Source organism: Microcaecilia unicolor, chromosome 4 (assembly GCF_901765095.1).
Source record: "Microcaecilia unicolor chromosome 4, aMicUni1.1, whole genome shotgun sequence".
NCBI lineage: Eukaryota > Metazoa > Chordata > Amphibia > Gymnophiona > Siphonopidae > Microcaecilia > Microcaecilia unicolor.
The window spans coordinates 58,082,809-58,105,921 of record NC_044034.1 but is presented as its reverse complement, the minus strand read 5'-3'; the positions used below and the strand labels follow the sequence as shown (position 1 = coordinate 58,105,921).

Here is a 23,113-nt window from a genome sequence, read left to right as displayed (position 1 = left end):
TGAACTGGAAAGTTACCTCAAGAAGTCAGACTCGGCATGCAGCAATACTAGAGAATTTGAAACTTAAATGCAAAATATCACAGATGCACATTTCCAAAAGCTGACATATTCCAATTCTGAATAAATTACTTTTTTCTATCTTTGTTGACTGATCATTTAGTTTTTCTATTCGCTTTGGTCCCAGTGTCTTCTTTCCATTTGATATTTTTTCTGTCACCATGTCCACCAAACTCCTGTGTCCTTATGCATCCTGTCTACCATCTGTAGCCCTATCCCTATCCTTCATCCAGTTTCAGCATCTGTCCTCAAAGTGTTCCGATCCAGACCTTAACTTCAGCAGTTTCCCCTCCATACCTAACATTTCTCCTCACTCCCCTCCCCTCCATCCATGTGCATCTACTTCCTGTCTTCCCTCCCCTCCATCTATGTCCAGCAATTCTCCTCTCTCCCCTTCCCTCCTCTCCTCCATCCATATCCAGCAAATTTCCTCTCTCCCCTTTCCCCTCCATGCATCCATGTCCAGCAATTCTCCTCTCTCCCCTGCCCTCTGCTCCATGTCCAGCGATTTCTATTTTCTCCCCTCCCCTCCCCTCCATCCATCCAGGTCCAGCAACTCTCAATTCTCCCCTGCCCTCTCCTCCATCCATCTCCAGCAAATTCCCTCTCTCCCCTGTCCCCTCCATCAATCTCCCTGTTGTCCAGCAATTCTCCTCTCTCCCCTTTCGATTCTGTTTCTTTCCATCCCCTTCCCCCTTCTATCCAGCGTCTCCCCCCTCTCTCTCCCCCTTCGCAGCATCTCCCATCTCTCTCTCTTTCTCTCTCTCTCTCTCATTCCTTTCCATCGTGTTCTCTTCCCCCTTCCATTCAGCATCTCCCCTTCTCAGGATCTTCCATCTCTCTCATTCCTGTCCATCCAACGTCTCCCCTTCATCCCTCCATTGAACATCTCTGCCTCACCCCTCCATCGATGTCCTCCCTCACTCCCCTTCCTTGCCTCACCTATCCTCACTCACTCTCTCTCTTACCCCCCCCCCCCCAGCAAGGTTAGGGACATAGGCACCATTGCGCCAAACTACCAGCTACTCCTCCCGGCTGCTGCTATGGCAGCCAGGAGGAAACGCAAACTTACAAGCTCTTCCCTTTCCTTCCCTGCCTCTTGCTCACTCCCTCCCTCCCTCCCTCCCTGGCAAAGCATAATGCAAACGTGCGTGGGGCCATGCTCCTGCTGCACGTGCCGCTGCCGGCTTCTCTCCTTTTGCCGGAAACAGGAAGGAACTTATGAGGCGAGTGAGGGAGAATGAGGGAGGCCGGCAGCGGTGCACATCAGCAGGAGTACGGCCCCGCACACGTTTGCATTATGCTTTGCCAGGGAGCGGGAGGGAGTGAGTGAGCGAGCGAGAGGCAGAGAAGGAAAGGGAAGAGCATGTAAGTTCATGGCTCCTCCAGGTTGCCAGGTAGGAGCGGCTCGTTTGGGGGGGCACAGCCCATGGTTCAGCTTTTTTCTCAATGTTAGATAGTGCCGACAAGTTCTCAGTGATTGAGGTAGAAAATTCCACATTGTGGCCATCTGATAATGTACACAATAATTGATTTGATTTGCTTACTTTATTTTTTGTCTATTAGATTGTAAGCTCTTTGAGCAGGGACTGTCTTTCTTCTATGTTTGTGCAGTGCTGCGTACGCCTTGTAGCGCTATAGAAATGCTAAATAGTAGTAGTAGTAGTAAAAATGTTTATTTGATTTTAAATTAATTATATCTGGAAATCACAAAAGACGTTGGCTTTGAGTGTTATGCTTAGATACAGCAGTTTGTAGAAATGTGGCCATGGAACTTCACCAGACAAAATTTTGAAAAATGTAACATTCATCTTAAAGTGAATGCAGTCTATGATCGGTAGCCAACGTAACTTCAAATAGTAGCTTTTAACTGAATCATATTTTGTCAGGCCATAAACCAATCTAACTTCTGTGTTTTGAATTATTTGTAAACGATTGGTTAATGTTTTAGAGCAGCAGATCAAAATAAGATTACAATAATCAAATCTGGATAGTAGGAGTGATTATACCAGTAGTCTGAACATATCCCATTTAAAAAAAAACTTTTTTTTATAGCTCTCAACTTACTTAGGACATAAAATGATTTCTTCATTACATTTATTCTTTGGAAGAAAGGCGGGAGAGGAGAGATATGATAGAGACATTTAGATATGCATAAATGTACAGGAAGTGAGTCTGTTTCAATTGAAAGGAAGCTGTGGAATGAGGGGGTATAGGATGAAAGTGAAAGGGGATAGACTCAGAAGTAACCTGAGGAAATACTTATTCATGGAAAGGATGGTTAATCCATGGAACGGCCTTCTGGTGGAAGTGGTGGAGATGAAAACTATCTAAATTCAAGAGAGCTTTGGACAAGTACATAGAATCTCTAAGGGAGTGATAGGGAGAATAGATGGTATGGTAGGCAGGCTGGATAGGCCATGTGGTCTTTATCTGCCTACATTTTTCTCTGTTCTATAAAAGTATACATAGGGACCAATCCTACGTACACTTTATAGATGTGTAAAATAAGTGTCCTTGGAGGCAGAGTACGGGGTTTTTACACACATAAACTTTTGCATTTTGTAACATATATATATATGTAACCCAGCAGCTAATGTCCACAAATACCTGGCTCACTCTTCAAGCTTCGCTAGATCCCTCCTCATGCTATCCACACCATCAGGGTTATCTACCCTATTACAGAGTTTATCATCCACAAAGAGTCAACAGTTATCTTATTGTAACCACTGTATTTTTAACATTTACATACGTTTTGATTTTGAATTTAGGCTTGAAAAGGACTTTCTGTTTTATTTATTGTATTCAGTACTTGATTGGCCAACCTTTAGTTGGATAAGCTTCACAAGGTGACCATGGGGCTCATTTTTAAAGCACTTAGACTTACAAAGTTCAATAAGTTACCATGTAACTTTGTAAGTTTAAGTGCTTTGAAAATATACTTCCATGTGTGATAATCCTGTTCTAGGCAGCAATCTATGTCTCACACTTTGTTGTTGGCTGTCATTTTGTTATTTCTACTGACATCTTAATAGCATTGAGATCTTGGGGATTCAGTAGGCATTGTCATCCTGGAAGATGTAATTGCCAGCGAATAAATGCTCAACTGATGCCAATGTACATTTCTGTAGGATTTCCACATATGTCTTTGCATTCACCTTTCCTTCCACAATCTGTGGTCTTCCAACACCAGTTGCTGCCATACAACCCCAGATTGTCACTTTTGAGGTATACTTTATTAACAGGTAAAGGCAGTCTGGTTTTAATTTCTCCCCTGGAGATTGTCTTACATATACCTTCCCCTGATTTCCCAAGAGGCAAACTGTACTTTTGTAACCGAACAAGACCACCTCCCACATTTCTTGATCCACTCTGGATATTTCACAGCCCAAGTCAATCATACATAAGAATAGCCGTACTGGGTCAGACCAATGGTCCATGTAGCCCAGTATCCTGCTTCCAACAATGGCCAATCCTGGCAGAAACCCAAATAGTACCAACATTCCATGCTACGAATCCCAGAGCAAGCACTATCTGAATAGTGGACTATAGACTTTTCTTCCAGGAACTTGTCCAAACCTTTTTTAAGCCCATATACGCTAACTGATGTTACCACATCTTCAGGCATTGAGTTCCAGAGCTTAACTAGTCTTAGGAGGAAATATTTTTTCACTCAATTTGTTTTAAAAGTACTTCCATGTAATTTCATTGGGTGACCTCTAGCCTTTATACTTTTTGAAAGAGTAAAAAAAAAATGTTTTTTTTTCCTTTTTTCAGCTGTCAGTAGTGGTTTATTTCTGACCTTGACCCTCTCAGACCATATTCTAGGCATCATCTTCCTACAGTGCATGAACTCACTGTAAATGAACATTTGTCTTGTTATTCTCTTAACGGCTGAGGCAATGTAAGCTTCCTATTTGTGAGAGACGTTCTTCTCAAAATATGGTCCTGCCTCATAGTCATCATGGTTGCCCACAGCAGTACCTGTCCTTTGTATCCCCAGACTCCATCTTCTGTAGTACCTGAATCAAGGTACTCTGATTTCATTCTACTCGTAATGCAATCTCTCTGCTCAAATAACCCTCTTTGTGAAGAAAGACTACTGTGACTCAGTTCTCCTGTAACAAGTACTAAAGTTTGAAATGTGCCAATGTCTGATATCACAGCAGATTTATAGTTCCTGTATCAGGCTAAAATCTAAATGTGATTGGAAAGATTGGTCAGATATACTAAGTGCTGATTGGCTGGTTTTGGTAGTTATATTTACCGTTAACATCATGTAATTAACCTGCAAATCTGCCCAAACATTGTAAGATGATGATTTAAATGAATACAGACTGAATTTGTATTAATGCAGGATGATAATTTCAACTAAATTATATATAAAAAGTAGCATATATTTATTCAAGATAAGATGTAAATGATAAATTACATAAAAATGTGGTAATTTTCACAGGTGATGCAGAACTTATGCACACCACTGTATATATGTGTCTGTGAAAGCAAGAAATCTCGCTGGAAAATCTAATAAACCTGTATACTCTGTTTGAGATCAAAGTGTCTGGTGTATTTATCACCAGCTGTAATCCTTGTGTTGTACCATGGACTAGCAGGAAATGTGATCTGTATTGACTCTGCCACCTCAGAGAATAAAGAAAACGGGTAAGAACAAAAAGAGTAATTGGAAATAACTCTTATGGCGTAAAGCTGTCATGAGGCAGATTGATTCAGCAGCGGCAGAGTTCTTTATTGATCATCAGCTCTTAGTGAATTAAGGGCCTGTCTTATCAAACTGCGCTAGTGGTCCCTGGTGCGGTAATGCCCACAAAGCCCATTCACTTTGAATGAGCTTCGTTGGTGTTGCCACTCATTAACTGCTAGTGGTGCTTGATAAGAGGCCCTAAAAAAGGGTCAGATCCCTTAGTTCTTTAAAATTTTCTAGAGAGTTTAACAAATAGGATGTTGTAACTTAATGATATGCACAATTCCACATAAATTTCTAGCCAGGGTTTAATAATCCCGAGTACCAGGTCATCATGGCATCTAGAAGTTGCTCATGAAAAAAAAAAAAAACAGAACAAAAGTCCCTCGCAAAACACAAAAACAACAAACACATCAAAGATGGCACCAAAACAAAATTGAGACTAGATGATCTATAAAGCAAACAAGAATTGTTTTGTTTTATGTCAGTTACCATGTGCTGTAAACCACCTTGAAATAATTGTTAAAAGGTGCTATATCAAACATAATGAAATCAATAAAAAATCAGACTGTTAGAGATCTCTACATAGAAACTAAATACTAGTAGAATACCTCACAGAAACTTCACATTAGTAGAATACTGCACCTTGATCGCCCACACCAAACACAGACAGACCCCAAACAAATATGAAACATCAGTAATAGAGGCATGAAGGCAAAAAATTGAAGAAGAAATCTGAAGAAGTCAGACTCTGCACATACAGCAATGTTAGAGAAATAGAAACTGAAATTCAAGATACTGTATCAGAAATGCACAGTACCTCCCTTCCGTATTAATTGGCATCTCTCCCTTTCCCCCTCCCTTCCTGTTGGTGTCTAACAGTTTTGCCAGTTTTCAGGGTCTGCTGACAGCTGGCCAGGCCAGCTGAAAACTGGCCAGTTGGCAACTTTACACTTCCATGGTGGGAGGCTACAGGGCACAGGGGCCAGCACAGTGCAAAGAGCTACAGAGAAACAGATGTGCCAATTTAAATTTGCAACCTGATATTTAAGATGTTTTAAGAGGGTGTGCCTTGGTATCTGAGAGCACTGCTAGACTGATATAAATGAGTGTGTTCCATGCAGTCTCTGGAGGCTAATTAGTTGATGCCTGGGTTGCATGTTGCGAAGATGGCAATGGGCCGTACCACTGTGTTCTCAGTTGCTGGCCCATTGCTGTGCCATACATTTCTGGGCCCCTTGTGTGGGGAGCAGAATTACACCCAATTTTGACAACATCTGCAGGCCGATTCTCAAAACCTACCGCCTGCAGTAAGGCCAGTTAGTGCATGAATAGCATACATATAAATCTGAGCAGAATGCTCAGAAGACTTTATTGCGGGAAACAACGTGCGCAGCAGAGATGGCCACAAATTGTATTTAAGTATAGTCAAATATATGCTAATGATGTAGTTTGCTATGCCTTCTCAATGCTCAGAGAATAGCACACAAACAAACCCTGCTCGGAGCTTGCAGTGAAGGGTTTGAAGAGAGGATTTCTTTTGATCTCCAGTTCAAAATCTGCCAGTTTTGATTTCTTTTGGAAGTGGAAGAAAACCCGTACAAGCCTATAAGTACCGGTACTGAGAAAAAAATGTGCTTGAGTCCAAGCAAATCCTAAATTGAAAGCACACAATGGTGACTTTTTTTCTGTGCTTAAATATAAGTCTTCCAATTAAAAAAAATGGAAAAGCTTATTTAAGGGCACAAAAGAGTGGCACCAATTTGTGCTTCTTGGTCAGGTTTGCCTGGTGCATGTGCACAAGAGCTGTGCTTACCACAAAACTTCTGCGCATACGTACATTCCTTCCTTTTGCTTTAGCTTTTACAGCACACATAATTTGAATATCATTTCCCTTGCGCATTGGAGAGCTATTTTTCCAGTCTGTTTCAGCGGTATGGGGTGTGCGCTGTTGGCTCTTCCCTGGGAGTTCTGAGAATCGGCCTGCTATTTAGGGAGGCTTTTGGAATGATGTACAAGAGAGGGAATGCCTGGGGAAGGTGCTTTTTAAAAAAAAAAAAACTTTTGTTATATTGTCTGTGATTTAGTTTTGGTATTTTATGAATCTTTGGCTGGACTCTTGTGATTATTTTTTGTTTAGACAGGCTATAAAATTTAACATAAAGTTGAGAGAGAAATGTTAAATATCAAAACAACTTCTCAAGGGGAACTTGGGGTTCTTTGAATGCAGATGTTGTAAAAAAAAATATTACTTCAAAAATGCCTTCCTATAGTGAATCTTAGCAACTTTCTTTGTATAGAACTATACTGTATTTAAAAATGGTTTTCTTTTCTTTTAAGATTGTGATGGATTTCAAGCATCCTGATGGTCGAACAGTAGCAGTTATGCTTTCTCGCCGTAGCTTACTGGTGATGACTGGAGAGTCTAGGTATCTTTGGACCCATGGGTATGTATTATAGCAGTTGTTAATAGAGCCATTTATGTAGTGCATTTATATATATAAAAATAAATTAGGTCATGTAAGTACAATGGCTGCACTGAAGATACTTATCTTGCAAGCAAATCTACCTGACTCATTATCTGATTGTGGAAATGTGTTAACTTTATCACGATTATTGGAAGAACGCCTAAGAATATGTACAACATAGGAAATCAGTGACTAGGATGTTTGAGGAGACTAAAGTGGGGCAGGACTTAGGGTGTTAAAATCCTTGTGGGGATGACACTTTTGTCAGTGATAAAAGGGACAGCAGGAAGCTTGTTACTGTCCATGTCGGTAACCAGTGCTACTGTCCAGTCCAAATGCTGTCCAGTGTTACTCAAAGGTGGGAATATGAGCCAGGCTATCCAATAATTGGACCTGAAGTTAAGTTTAAAACAAAATTTAATAATATTCAAACAAATAATAATAACAATTCCACATTAAAAATGACTCGACACAACGTTCTGTTTCGACCGGATGGCCTACATCAGGAGTCTTGTGGCTAATGACGATGATAAAATATGATCATCAAGTGACGTGATGAAGAGAACTCAAGTCACGAATGAGAAAAGTGCACACAAGGATTTAAAAATGGTCTTTAAAAAGACCGTTTGTTAAATGATCCGTCTGATGCTGCACGTTGCAAAAACAATTACTTGATGATCATATTTTATCCTCACTCACTCTCTCTACCTCCCCCCCCAGTAAGGTTAGGGACATAGGCACCATTGCGCCAAACTACTAGCTACTCCTCCCAGCTGCTGCTATGGCAGCCAGGAGGAACCGCAAACTTACAAGCTCTTCCCTTTCCTTCCCTGCCTCTTGCTCGCTCACTCCCTCCCTCCCTCTCCCTGGCAAAGCATAATGCAAACAGGCGTGGGGCCGTGCTCCTGCTGTGCGTGCCGCTGCCGGCTTCCCTCCTTTCTCCGGAAACAGGAAGGAACTTATGAGGCGAGTGAGGGAGAAGGAGGGAGGCGGCAGCGCACAGCAGCAGGAGTACGGCCCTGCACATGTTTGTAGTTCCTGTATCAGGCTAAAATCTAAATGTTCCATCTCTGTATTATCCCCGAATCCATCCCCTGGGAAAATTGCCTATTACCAATAATGGAAGCAGTTCTCTATAACTGGGAGAATAACCCCAACACAACATTAAATGACGCCAAAGGTGGCACAGGGGGTTGTACCTGCACACTTTTTCTTCTCTGAAGGCAATTGATCCTCCCACACAATTTTCTTTTCAAAGTCTTTGTTTGCTTTCCTTATCAGCACTTTGCATTTGACTCTCCATTCTTTAATGCCGTCTCCTGTTATTTTCAGTCAGATCCTTTATCCATTTTCTGAAGGATTTTCTTTTAGCTCAAATAGCTTTAACCATGCCAGCTGTCGTTTGGCCTTCCCTTCCTCCTTTTTTAATACATGGAATACATTTGGTCTGGGCTTCCAGGACGGTATTTTTTGAATAGTATCCATGCCTGATGTAAATTTTTGACCTTTGCAGCTGTTCCTCTAAATTCTTCTTCCAGATGCTTTCTTCTAGCTAACAACTTCTTGAGATAATCCCCCATCTCGGCAATTGAACAGCTGGAAGGGTTGTCAGGTCTGGGAGGAGGTAGTGAGGAGTGAGTGATAAACACTGTGGGGTTCACTTTCAAAGTACTTAGACTTACAGAGTTCCATAAATTACTATCGGGCTCATTTTTGAAAGAGATAGACGTCCAAAAAAGTGATATAAGTCAGCATTTGGACATTTATCTCACAGAAACGTCCAAATCAGTATTATCAAAACCTCTTTTTGGACGGACCTCTCTGAAGGATGTCCAAATCTCAGTGGGGGGTGCCAGGGGTGTGTTCGAGGCGCGGCTTGGGCGTTCCTAAGACTTGATTGTCTTTCAGCCGTAATGGAACAAAGCAAAAATGTCCAGGACTAAAACTTCGACGTTTTAAGCTAGACCTGTTTTTATTACGAATAAGGCAGAAAAAGGTGCCCCAAAGGACCAGATGACCACTGGAGGGAATCGGGGATGACATCCCCTGACTCCCCCAGTGGTCACTAACCCCCACCCACCCCCAAAATTGTGATTAAGAACATTACTTGCCACCCTCAGATGTTATACTCAGGTCCATCAGAATAGCATGCAGGTCCCTGGAGTAGTCTAGTAGTGGGTGCAGTGCACTGCAAACAGGTGGACCCAGCCCCCTACCTCTTCCTACCTGTTATAATTGTGGAGGAAACTGCAAACCCTCCAAAGCTCACCAGAAACCCACTGTACCAACGTATAGGTGCCCCCTTCACCCATAAGGGCTATGGTAGTGGTGTAAAGTTGGGGGTGGTGGGTTTGGGGGGGCTCAGCAGACAAGGTAAGGCAGCAATAGTCAGATGTGTACCTGGGAGCATTTTATGAATTCCACTGTAGTGCCCCCTAGGGTGCCCTATTGCTGTCCTGGGATGTCAGGGGGACCAGTCTGCTATAAATGCTGGCTCCTCCTACGGTCCCAATGGCTTGATTTTGAACGTTTTACACTTGGGCGTTTTTTGGTTGTTTTTTTTTCCCGAAAATGGCCTACAAACAAAGACGTTCAAATCACAGGATGTCCATATTATTTTAGAACGCAAAAGATAGACGTCCAACTTTTTCGAAAACGACCTTCTTTCCTGTTCGGAATTTAGACGTCTTTGTAAAATGTCCAAATTCTGATTTAGACGTTTCTTTCGAAAATGCCCCTCCACGTAGCTTTGTAAGTCTATGTGCTTTGAAAATACACCTCTGTGTGAGTTTCTACATGTGAAAGAGAGTCAGTGTCTGTGGAGGGAGGAGAGGGGAAGAAAGTTAATTGATGCCAATCCAAGGAGAGGGGAAGAAATTTACCTACCCTGTTGCCACCAATTTGAGTTCCCTACTTCCATAATAGGCATTGTACACCTGTGACTTTCAGTAAAACTTGTATTGACATGGCCTGAAAATAATAGAATAGAATTTGAAGGATATGTACAATCTATTATCTTATAGAGAGTATAGACTACTTTTTCTGCTAGAAAATCTTTTAATCCAGGAGTAATTCATATGAACTGGTAATATCAGTCTTGAAGTTGGTAATATATTCTCTAACCAGCTGAAGCTTGTTTTCATGTTTTACTCTCAGCATGATAGCTGAGTAATATTTTTCTTGATAATGGATTGGAATGTACTTCTTCTGAATGACAGAGAATTTCTTGTTATATGCAGGGCTTTTTTTGAGGGGGTACTTGGGGGTACTGAGTATCGGCACCTTTTTCATTGTCTGCTAAAATTGATCCAGACAACATGAGAGCTTTATCCAGACTCCACACCCAGGGCCTTCCAGGCTAAGTTAAATAGACTGTTACGTGTATGCTTTCTGAAACAGATAGATCTTACAATGTTTCTTAAATTGCCAAAGAGAGTCAATTTTGCGTGAATCTAAAGGTAGTGAATTCCATAATTTTGGATCAATAGCTTGGAAGTTGTATGAGCAAAGACCAAGAAGACTAACTGTTCGAAAGCTTGGAACTCAAGTAAATGTTTATCCATTGACCAGAGATTTTGCATTGGCTTATGCAACCTGAGAGAAGCAGATAAACCAGCAGGGGCCTCATTCTTCATTGCTTTAAAGTCGAGCCAACACTTCAAATTGAATCCTCATCTCTCATCTCAGTTAGAAGCCAATGAAGAGATATCAGTATTGAGGATATATGGTCAAATTTTGAAGTACGAGAGAGTTTTGAGCAATCTGTAAAGATTTGAAAATATATGAGGGAAGACCAATAAGCTCTGAACTACAGTAGTCAAAATGTGGAAGAACAAAACTCTGCAAAATTGTATGAATTGCTGATCCAGTCTGCTACTTTTCCATTTCAATCCCCTCCATCCCTTTCTAATCCCCTCCCATTCCAGTTCCTGTTTCCCCTCTCCTCCCCCCTCCCCCCAATTTGGCATTCCTCCCCTTCTGGTCCCAATTCCCTCTCCCCTTTTCCGATACCCACCACTCACTTCTCCAACGTGCCCCCTCATTCTGAGTCCCCCCCCCCTTTTTGCAATCCTCCCCATCCAGTCAGAACCCTTGATCCCTGGCCACCCTAGGGACACACCCATAGATCCTTGGTAGCCTAGTGGGACATGTTAGAATGGTCTCCTGGCCTCACCCTCTGCTTCTGGGTTCAAAACGGCAATTCTGACCCCTAGCAGTAGTCTGCTTCTGTTCCCTGCAGGTTGCTACCTGAGAGGGGACTGGAGGCAGATGGACTCTCAGATAACCTGCATATTTATTTATTTTATTTTTATATTTTTTGTTACATTTGTACCCTGCGCTTTCCCACTCATGGCAGGCTCAATGCGGCTTACATGGGGCAATGGAGGGTTAAGTGACTTGCCCAGAGTCACAAGGAGCTGCCTGTGCCTGAAGTGGGAATCGAACTCAGTTCCTCAGTTCCCCAGGACCAAAGTCCACCACCCTAACCACTAGGCCACTCTGGATAATGGGGTTTTTACTGTACCAGGGTGTGGAGGAGCCACAGGCTGTGGTTTTTGGGTGAAGATTGTCATTGTGATGTCTAGGGTAGGTTGCTGGGAATAAGATGGGTTGAAAATGATGGAAAATTCAAGGGAGGTACAGCATGGCCTCAGTAAAGATGAGCCCAGAGGAACAGGGCAAAAATAATGGTCATATTTTCTTTCTTTCTTTCTTTTATGGTAGCATTACACCAAGGAAGTTTGATGTAGTACAAGCAACAGAAAGGCAGAAAATTGGAACAGTCAGTTGTGATACTGGAGATTTAACTTTAAACAGGAGGGGAACAAGGACTTCCTTTACGTTCAGAAAAGTGAGAAGAACCCCTTGTAAATGTGGTAAGTGTTTCCTCGTTGGCCTTTCAGTGATAAAAAAAAGGGTTCATTTTTTACAATGTTTTTTTTTTTTTTTTAAAGAAAAATAATTTCTGTGCATTCCATTTAGAGAATGATACACTACAGCTTTCCCCCCCTCCAGTACTCTTTCTATGAGGGGCCAATGCAGAAAGCCACCACAAGCGGAAGGTTGTGGTTACTGTCAGGGGTACTTGAACATTACTGGCTGCATGATGCAGAAGGTGGTTCACTGTGGTAATTAATTAGTTGTACATATGTACGAATAGTGTATTAAAATAAATGGTAATGAAGCCATTAGGCAGCATAGAAGGGCTAATCAAGAGAATTTTTATTGCCAGAGGGAAGAGCAGCTTTAATGTGCGTGTGTCTGAAGAAAATGAAAGTAACCGCACACATCTACACATGTTCTGCACGTATACATTAGCCTTGCAAAAATTGTATGTGTAAGAAATTTCTGTGAGGCTAATATTTATGAGCAGAGCAACATTCCGGTTCGTGCACAGATGTGTGGTGGCACTTTGTTTTCTTTAGAACTGCGCACAGCAAAGCCGTTATTACCATCAAACTTTTGCGTACGTGGGTCCAGCAAGCTTTCCCTGATTAGTGCACAAGTTTTGCGCACTTTGAATTTGCTTCTCTTTACTACTACTACTATTTAGCATTTCTATAGCGCTACAAGGCGTTCGCAGCGCTGCACAAACATAGAAGAAAGACAGTCCAGCTTACTGTATTGCCGCAGAATATTTTCTCACTAACTTTGTGGTAGAAGTCTCATGCTTAGTTCTTAGCATGCGGCTCTACTGCTTGGCTTTCTGTTTCAACCCTTTAGCGAATGTGGCCCTAAATAGAGGAGGAGCTGGAAAGTTGAGACCCCTGAGGAGCCAAAGTTCAAATATTTTTTCTCCTTTGCTATATGACCTGAAATAAGTCACATGACCTCCCTTTCTACTTCTCTTACTTTTCAGGTGTGAATGTGAAAAGCAATTTTCTAAATTGGCACCTAAAGATAGGCAGCAATTGTGCATATAAGTTACCTCTAATTGGCAGTTACACACGTAAGTGCCAGGAGCTATTCTGTAACATACACACCGACATTTAGCGCATAAGTGCAAAGGGAGCGTAAACATGGGCAGAGTATGGGCGGGTAATGGGCATGTCTCTGGAATACACTCGTAACTTGTAGAATGCTATAAGTCATAGTAACATAGTAAGTACATAAGTAATGCCACACTGGGAAAAGACCAAGGGTCCATCGAGCCCAGCATCCTGTCCATGACAGCGGCCAATCCAGGCCAAGGGCACCTGGCAAAGTAAATGACGGCAGATAAAGACCTGTATGGTCCATCCAGTCTGCCCATCAAGATAAACTCATTTTACATGGTATGCGATACTTTATACGTATACCCAAAGTTTGATTTGTCGTTGCCATTCTCAGGGCACAGACCCAAGAAGTCTGCCCAGCACTGTTCTTGTACTAAAAGTTCTGAAGCTAACGTCGAAGCCCCTTAAAATTTACACTCCAGCCCATCCATATCTATTCAGTCACGATCAGGGCACAGACCGTAGAAGTGTGCCCACCAGTCATGTTGATAACACCCTCATCATCCCCGTCTCATCTGCCTGCAACCTCGGCGTCATCTTCGACTCCTCCCTCTCCTTCTCTGCGCATATCCAGCAGATAGCCAAGACCTGTCGCTTCTTCCTCTACAACATTAGCAAAATTCGCCCCTTCCTCTCTGAGCACACCACCCGAACTCTCATCCACTCTCTCATTACCTCTCGCTTTGACTACTGCAACCTACTCCTCACCGGCCTCCCACTTAGCCACCTATCCCCCCTTCAGTCCATCCAGAACTCTGCCGCACGTCTTATCTTCCGCCTTGACCGATATACTCATATCACCCCTCTCCTCAAGTCACTTCTCTGGCTTCCGATCAGATACCGCATACAGTTCAAGCTTCTCCTACTAACCTACAAATGCACTCGATCTGCAGCCCCTCCTTACCTCTCTACCCTCATCTCCCCTTACCCGTAACCTCCGCTCTCAAGACAAATCCCTCCTTTCATTACCCTTCTCCACCACCGCCAACTCTAGGCTCCGCCCTTTCTGCCTAGCCTCACCCCATGCTTGGAACAAACTCCCTGAGCCAATACGCCAGGCCCCCTCCCTACCCATCTTCAAATCATTGCTCAAAGCCCACCTCTTCAATTTTGCTTTCAGCACCTAATCACAACACCTCTACTCAGGAAATCTAGACTACCCCAACTTGACATTTCGTCCTTTAGATTGTAAGCTCTTCTGAGCAGGGTCCGTCCTTAGTTATTAATTTGTACAGCTGTGTAACCCTAGTAGCGCTCTAGAAATGTTAAGTAGTAGTAGTAGTAGTCATGTGCACTTTGGAGCATAATTAGGTGCCAGCGGTTACAACTGCTGTTGACTTGGTGTAACTGTTGGCACTTAACTTTAAGTGTGCCAATGCTGACTTACGCTAGTGTTCTATAGCAGCATCTTGGTGCCAAGAAGCTGTTATAGAATTTGTGTTAAGCGCATGGCATTGGGGTACCTAATTCATGGTGCCAGTTTATAGAGTTTCCACTTTAGATTGTAAGTCTTGATTTATTTAGATTTTGCTCGCACCTTTTTTAGTAGTAGCTCAAGGTGAGTTACATTCAGGTACTCTGGATATTTCTCTGTCCCAGGAGGGCTCACAATCTAAGTTTGTACCTGATCTTGTACCAAGATCGCAAGGAGCAGCCGCGGGATTTGAACCGGCCACCTCTGGATTGCAAGACCGGTGCTCTAACCACTAGGCCACTCCTCCACTCAGCAACATTCCATGTAGAATCTCAAATAGTAGCAACGTTCAGTGTTCCACTGCACTAACCACCTCCTCCACTAGCAACATTCCATGTAGAAACCTGCCCTTGCAGATCAGCAGTGCGGCCGCGCACTGCTGATCTGCAAGGGCAGGCTTCTACATGGAATGTTGCTAGGAATAGCAACATTCCCTGTAGAATCTCAAATATGGATTTTGCTCACACCTTTTTCAGTAGTAGCTCAAGGTGAAGTTTACATTCAGGTACACTGGATATTTCTCTGTCCCAGGGCTCACAATCTAATTTTGTACCTGAGGCAATGGAGGGTTAAGTGACTTGCCCAAGATCACAAGGAGCAGCCGCGGGATTTGAACCGGCCACCTCTGGATTGCAAGACCGGTGCTCTAACCACTAGGCCACTCCTCCACTCTAATTTATGGTTGCTAAATGTAACTACTGCTGAAAAAGGTGTGAGCTAAATCCCAAATCCTTTCCCTCCCTCCACAAAACAGTTAAATTCTTCTGCTGTTTGGCTTCTAATGTTAGATTCTGCTCACCCTACTATTATTTCTGTTGTTACTGATTTTCTAGTCTTCACATTGCTGCAGTTTTAACGGAAAAAATGTAAATGTTTTGCTAATGCTGGCTACTTTAATAGTTTTATTTTTTTCTTTAAAGAATTGCCTATAAAATTCACAATGTAAGGAGAAATTAAGATACAGAAGGACTCAATAAAAGATATTAACTTTCTCCCCCGTTATCAAATATAGGACCTTTCAGCTGTAAAGTGTTACTGTCTCGTCAGTCTACTCCCAAATCCCCTTACTGAGCTGTAATGGCATATGCAGGCAGCCTAAGACGAGTTTGTACTATTTAGTCCAGGGGTTCTCTAAGCCAATCTGTTTTTCAAGATATCCTCAACAAATGTGTATATGAGAGAGTGCATGCAAATTTGTCTCCATTGTAGTCAAATTTATCTTATGCGTATGTATTGTAGGTATTCTGAAAACCTGACTGTCTTAGTGCGTCCCAAGGACTGGGTTGAGAACCCCTGATTTAGCCCAGTTAAAAGCTGTAAACCTGCAGCTTGTTTCATGGATGCTTGCGTTCCTTTGTAATACAGGATTTTAATAGGGTATGTTTATGTAGTAACCACAACAAATGCTGGTACAGTTTTAGTAAAATGAAAATTATATGCATTCTCTTACCAAGTGCATAGTGCAGAGTAAGAAAGCAAGGCCTAGTGTGTAGTCAGTCTGTCTGTCTTTTGACGCTTTGGCAGTGTAAAACTGGGAGGAGTGGGGTATTGTCCCCCTTTCTTTTTTGTTTTGAGGTCTTTTTATTAGAAGCTCAAATCAACATTACAAAGAAAAGGCAATATACATCAGACATAAGAAGCAAAATATACACTATGTAAAATAAATTGCTTATCAAACATAAAGGCCCAAACAGGAACCTTTAATTTTTAGAGAGATATATATACCCCTCCCTCCCCCCTCCACTGGACTATGCAGTAAAACAAATGAGCAATGAATGTCCATAAACAAATTCTATGAGCAATGAGTAAGAAAGAGTTCCTGTATGCGTTCCCATTTAGCCAGGGTCTTGTTATACTGTGCTTTGATCGTTTCTACGGGGTGCTGTCCTTTTTAACCGTATGGTGAATGCTGAAGATGTTGAAGATGGCTGAATTAAACTTGTCCTGCATTGCTGGAAATAAAAATGTAGGGTAAAGAGCTGCTGTGAACAGAGAGAGGAAGAAGCTGAAGGGGGAGGCTTGTCATGTACAGAGAAGCATACATATCAAGAAAGAGTCCTGGGGACTGCAATGGGTTAATGTGCATGCAGAAATAAAATTACTCTCATCTCACTATACACCTGCCAATGCAAGGTTAGTTAGAATGGGGAGACGATATTGCCAGTGTTTAAAATTTAAAAAAAAAAAAAATTGGCCCTCCAGCCCCTTCACTGTGTACATCCCAACAGGAATACACCTTTTAATCTTGTTTGTATTGTTTCATTCTTGTCTTCCATGATAGCTTATCCCTCTGTATGTGACAGCCAGCAAGATCAACACAAAAGCACTGCACCCTCAGTTCCAGACAGTGAAAGGGAAGCCTTGCAGCTGGAGCAAGATTATGTACACAAAGTTTATGAAGAGATAGCAGAGCATTTCAGCACCACCAGACACACTCCATGGCCTAAAATTGTTGCATTCCTCCAGACCTTACCGGAAGGCTCCATAGTGGCTGATGTAGGTTGTGGGAATGGAAAATATTTAGGCGTGAACAAAGACATATACATGGTAAGTCCTGACATTTTCCTACAGTAAAATTGAAAATAATATTGAAAAGATTTCGTATTTCTTGAATCCACTATAATTCTTATCAAAGTGACAATGGACAAAACCTTAAAGAAAATACTTCATGTTATAGATTTGTAATTAAAGTATCCACCAGTTAGTTGTAAATGTCTGAAGAAAATAGGTGTGGCTGGCTTAATGATTAAAATAAGGAACTTGGGAACTGGGAGATGCACTGTTCCCTCTAAGCTGAGCGGGAGTTCTCCAACTACATTGCTGCCATTGGGGGGCTGGTGCTTCAGTATTGCGTTTTTCATTGCTAGGAATAGGCAGATTCCCTGGAGTCCTACAGAGCTTGCCTGTCCCCCTCATTACTGAAAATGTGATAGTGAAAAAGTGTCCCCCACTGGCAGGACTATAAGTGGAAGACTTCTGCTCAGCTTAGAGGGAACAGTGGGAGATGTAGGCTCAGAGCCTGCTTCTTCCAGTGAGCCTTTTGACTTTAGGCAAGCCACTCTCCCCATCCCTTAATTATATGCTGTCCACAGTAAGGACTCATTGTACCTGTGTGCAGTTTGTAGGGATGTGCTTACATTTGAAATGACATGAAAAACCAGAAATCTCAGTTTTTTCTAATGACATAAATAAGTGCACACTCTAGAAAGAGTGCATGCTCTTTTTCAACAATACACACGTGTATGTGTTGAGAGGGGGTCTTTATGAAAGGGAAGAATCAGAAGTTTGGAGCAGGGCTTGTTGCTGGGGGAGAAGTAGGGGATGGCTACTGGGGAGTTGTTATTTAGGGACCTGTCTAATCTAAAGGAAGGAGGTGGTAAGGGGGAGAGATGAGATCAGAGAGTGGGGAGGGGGGGGGGGGTTGAGTTGCGGCACTGGTCTTGTCCTTTACACCTGCCCCTTCCATTAGTCAGTTATGCATGCCTTGGGGCAAGTGTAAATTCTTACATTTAGATTTTTTTTTTTTTTTTAAGAGTGACGTGTTTATTCCCCTTATAAAATGGAGAATACGTATCACAGTGTTTTCAACCTGCTCAAACCACTCTATCTGCTCTTTACATAAGGGGATAATTCTAAAATGAAGGCCTAAGTAACGCAACTTGTTTGAGCTAATATGTAGTCCTGCAAACTTGATGCATTTCAGTCAGATGGTAAAAAAAGGTCATTTTACAACAAAACCCTTTTTTTTGTATTTGCAATACCAATGACCTTAAAAGGCCATTTATGTTTAGCTATTTTATTTTTTTGACAGGAAGTTTAATCCTGCTGCTTTTGCTATGGTCATTACATCATCATGTCCCTAGTGGGGTTGGATAGCAAGGCAAGCCTTTACAGTTTTCTATTCTTAGCCCAAAGACCAATAAGGGACTCACAGCTTAAAGCCTGTGCTTGAATATTAGCCAGAAAGATAATATGTAAGAAAAAAAATAAGTTTAGATTTCTCATAAGTATTTTACCAGACAATAGTGCTCAACACATTCTTACTCATGACCATTTTCATTAGATATGTCATAGACCGTTCTGTTTGAATGGTTATATGACACTACTATTCAGCTTGCCTTCAGAATTATTTTGTGTAATTTAGATGCAGATTGGGATCTCATATCCAAATGTCTTCTGCTTTGTTTTTTTCAATTATTTTACAATTCATTAACATTTCTGAGCATGTTATCATTGCCTTCAAGGTCACATTTCAGCTTTTTATGTGGTTTGTATTATGAACAGAATTTTACGTGAACGAGGATCATTTTGAAAAGCATTTCCATAGGTATTTTATAGAACTGCTTGCTCGATATGTGGGTAAATTTACAGGTGTATTCTGTGAGGCAAGGTTTGGAGAGGGTTTTTCACTTAAATGAATGCTTTTGAATATTTAAACATATAAATTAACCCTAACAGGAAAAAAACAGCTCCAGGGGCCTTAAAAATAGGGACACAGTTCTTTTAATCATACGCCTTTATGGAACAATCTTCGAAAATGACATGACACGAGGCATGTTTTGGCGCACAGCGCCTGCGTCAGGGGTCTACATCAAATATAAACATAGTAACATACAATAGTCAAAGAAAAGGTAATATTTATCAAAATAAAATATGTTGTACTTTATACATTATCATGAAAATATTTTTTACATAATTTTTGATACATAATAAGAGTTTTTATGAGTGCATCTAATTTTATATATATTTGTCGATTTATTACTGGTTCCCATAACAGTACATTTTATTTTATTTTGATAAATATTACCTTTTCTTTGACTATTGTTTATGTTTGATGTAGACCCCTGACGCAGGTGCTGTGCGCTGAAACATGGCGCGTGTCGGGTCATTTTCAAAGATTGTTCCATAAAGGCGTATGATTAAAAGAACTGTATCCCTATTTTTAAGGCCCCTGGTGCTGCTTTTTTGCTGTTTGGACCTTTGTTTGTACTTTGCTGTACTATAAATTAACCCTAGAAATTTGTCACAAATGCATGCTCAGGTTTCACTGGGGTAATTGTCGGAGTAGAACTAGGTGCATACTTTTGCTTTGAAAATTATGCAAGGTCCACACAGAGAAAACTGTGTACTTTCTACACGTGCATGGGGGAAAGAGAATGGGACTTGGTATACCTCTTTTCTGTGTTTTTTGCAAATACATTCAAAGTGGTGTACTTGGGCAGTGGAGGGTTAAGTAAATTGCCCAGAGTCACAAGGAGCTGCAGTGGGAATCGTCGAACCCAGTTCCCCAGTATCAAGGTCCGCTGCACTAACCACTTGGCTACTCCAAACTACCTCCCATCTCAAGGACAGAAATAGCTTCATGGAAAAATGGTGGATTCAAGGAACAGACTTCCAGGAGGACCGATAGAGGGAAAAACCCAGCCAAAGGGTTAAAGAAAACTTGGATTTCTGGTTTTGAAGGAGCCAGATGTTTATGGCATTTTCAGCAGGTAGCTGTTTTTGCAGCTTGGATGGGCCTAGCGGGTCTTATCTACCATTGTGGTTCTCTGATAAAAGAAGTCGCTTGTCATTCTGAGTAATGTAACCATGATCCCAAGAAGATTATCCTTTTTTTATTAGAGGCTGATCCAAGTCCTACGTGTTTTTGAATATTTTCATTCAAAATAGATGTTGGATGGCAAGTCTCTCTCTATAAACACAGCTGCTTTGAAAGCTTATCAGAAAATACAAGTATCACATTATTTTCTTTTTGTTTTGATTTATTTTTATTGCCTTTATAAATATGCACCTTTTGAAATTTCCAATTAGGCATCATATTAAGAAACGTACCCCTGCAGCATATGGAATCAAGATTAAATACGCATACCAATAAACTTGTATTTTGATTATATTTAGTAGTTTAATACCTTCACAATGCTTAGAAACACATCTTTAATGTGAAGGAGCATTTTCAATATGAAGTCTAAATCCGATTTTGGACGTTTTGCTGAAAATGTCTAAAAATCAAGTGACGAACATAGCAATTTTCAAATTACAAAAACGTCTCCTTTTGTTTCAAAAATGGCCATTTGCTAGATGTATTATAGATGTTTTGTGCTTAGTGTAGGGGTTTTTTTTTTCTTTGGTGACCATTTTTGGGGGAAAAAAAACATCCAAGGGAAAAATGCACAAAAACACGCCAATGAGACTTATAGGGAATGGCCACACAGACATCCCAGCAGAGCAATTGGGTACCCTAGGAGGCACTTCAGTGGACTTCACATAAAAGGTCCCAGGTACACATCTCATCATTACTCCCTGATTCTGTATGATGAGCCCTCCAAAACCCACCAAAAACCTACTGTACCCAACTGTACAGCACTACAATAGCCCTTGTGTCACCTGTATATGGGTACAGTAGATTTTTGGTGGGTTTTGGAGAGCTCACACTTTCACCACACGTGCAGCAGTTAGAGTGAATAAATGGGCCTTGGTCCCTTTCTCTACAGTGCACTGCACCAACCACTGGGCTACTCCAAGGACCTGCTTGCTGTTGTTATACGACTGGCCATAACATCTGATGTGTCATAGAGGCTGGTATTTACTGTTTCTTTCACATCTTTGGGGGTGGGGGGGGGGGGGGGGGGGGGGGGGGGGTCAGTGACCATTGGGGAAGAATGAGGGGGGTCATGCCTTAATCCCTCCAGTGGTCACTGGTCACTTAGGACACCTTTTTGTGACTTAGTCGTGATTGAAATAGGTCTAGACCAAACTAACTTTTTAACAATGGATGTTTTTCCTTTGTTCCATTATGGCAGAAAAACATCCAAGTTCTGGGAATGCCTAGATCCTGTACCCAGCATGCTCCCTTGTGATTTGGACGCACTGCAGATGAACTGCATATAAAAACGAATTAAAAATGGGTTTCAAAAATAGCAATTTGGATGTTTTGGCAAAAAAAAAAAGGGTCCATCTGCTGCTTTGTTCTGCTTTTTGGACATTTTTTTCTGTTTTGAAAATGAGCCCCAATATCTGAATGTTCCAGATTCAGCTGCATGTCTTGCTTTTAGCCTGAGAATTTAACAGAAGCAAGATTTATTATGTTTAATCCCAGTAGGTCATTCCATGTCAAGTGGTCTGGTGATCCCTGTGCGACCATCAAGGATTTCGATGAAATTCTCTGTGAACATTCATAGATGTCCCCAATGAACATTGGTAAAGTTTTATGTTCGCCGATGCAATACTTGCTGAGATATAATAATCTGTTTGACTCCCATACTGCAGCCTTCGCGCAGGGACCACCAGACCACTTGACATGGAAAGACCCTAAAGCAACACTTCCTTGTTACTTTTATCTTTCTTCTTTTTATGGAGAGGACTCAGGAAATCTTTTAAAAAAATCTTTTCTCACCTAGCAGTTTCCACATGCTCCTGTGCATTTCCAGCTCAATTAAAACTGAACCCTCTTGGCCTGTGACACTTTCATTTGTGACTATTCAGGCTTTCTCCCCTATTTTATAACCAGGGGTTCTTTCAGGATATTAAAAAAAAAAAAAAAAAACAGTGTTGAACGGTGTTTTCACACCTCAGGTACTCTTTCTGGTACCTTTTCTCATGTAATCAAACATATATATCAAACAAGCCAGAGTAGGGGTGAGAAAGTAGTAGGGGAAGTGGTGTATTTCCAGTTTTTATCCAATAAACACCATTTTAATTTATTTTGCATCAGGAATGCTTTATCATTGTATATCAGTTAAAATCAGAAGCCCTAAGTATAATAAAACAGAGTTAACTGAAGGACTTTCTCTTACAGGTTGGTTGTGATCGGAGCAAAAGCCTTGTGGGCATTTGTGGAGAAAAGAAATTTGAGGCATTTGTATGTGATGCTTTGTTGGTGCCAGTTCGGAGTGATTCTTTTGATGCTTGCATCTCTATTGCTGTGATTCACCATTTTTCTACAGAGGTATGGCCGTGACATTTTTTTTCTTAGATATGTTCTCTAGGAAAAATTTCTAGGAAGAAGGTAGCAACAAATGATTTCAAAGAGGAGAAAAATATCTGTAATCAACAAATGACTCCACCATACAAAACAATAGGACTAAACATTGTTTGATTATTTATTAAATACATTAATAATGAAGAAAGAGAGACCCTCAGTATAATGCACTGTTCTAGCAGTGTCAGTAACTTGACAAATATATCCAGCACAAACCCAATGTGTAACCATAAAGAACAAAGAAAAAGATAAGTGCATGTCAAAGTTCAAGGTTCTGTTTATTGATAACCTGCTTAAGGTAAAACCATCAAAGCGGTATACAATTATGATAATAAAAATGCATTAATAGGAAAAACAAAAAGGAAATACAAAACTGATATAGGATTCTGATTCAACAGCCACCCAGCAGCGCTAGCCTATAAAGGCAACTTTATACCA

General features: G+C 41.3%; 1 protein-coding gene across 1 annotated transcript in view; it reads left to right on the top strand.

Annotated features, from left to right (window-relative positions):
• ALKBH8 (alkB homolog 8, tRNA methyltransferase) overlaps nt 1-23,113 on the top strand; it is an 86,115-nt gene that overhangs the window by 56,610 nt on the left and 6,392 nt on the right. The window contains 4 exon segments of the mRNA XM_030200258.1: nt 7,100-7,206; nt 11,953-12,104; nt 16,979-17,244; nt 22,493-22,642. Coding sequence (XP_030056118.1) covers nt 7,100-7,206; nt 11,953-12,104; nt 16,979-17,244; nt 22,493-22,642 — 675 coding nt within the window.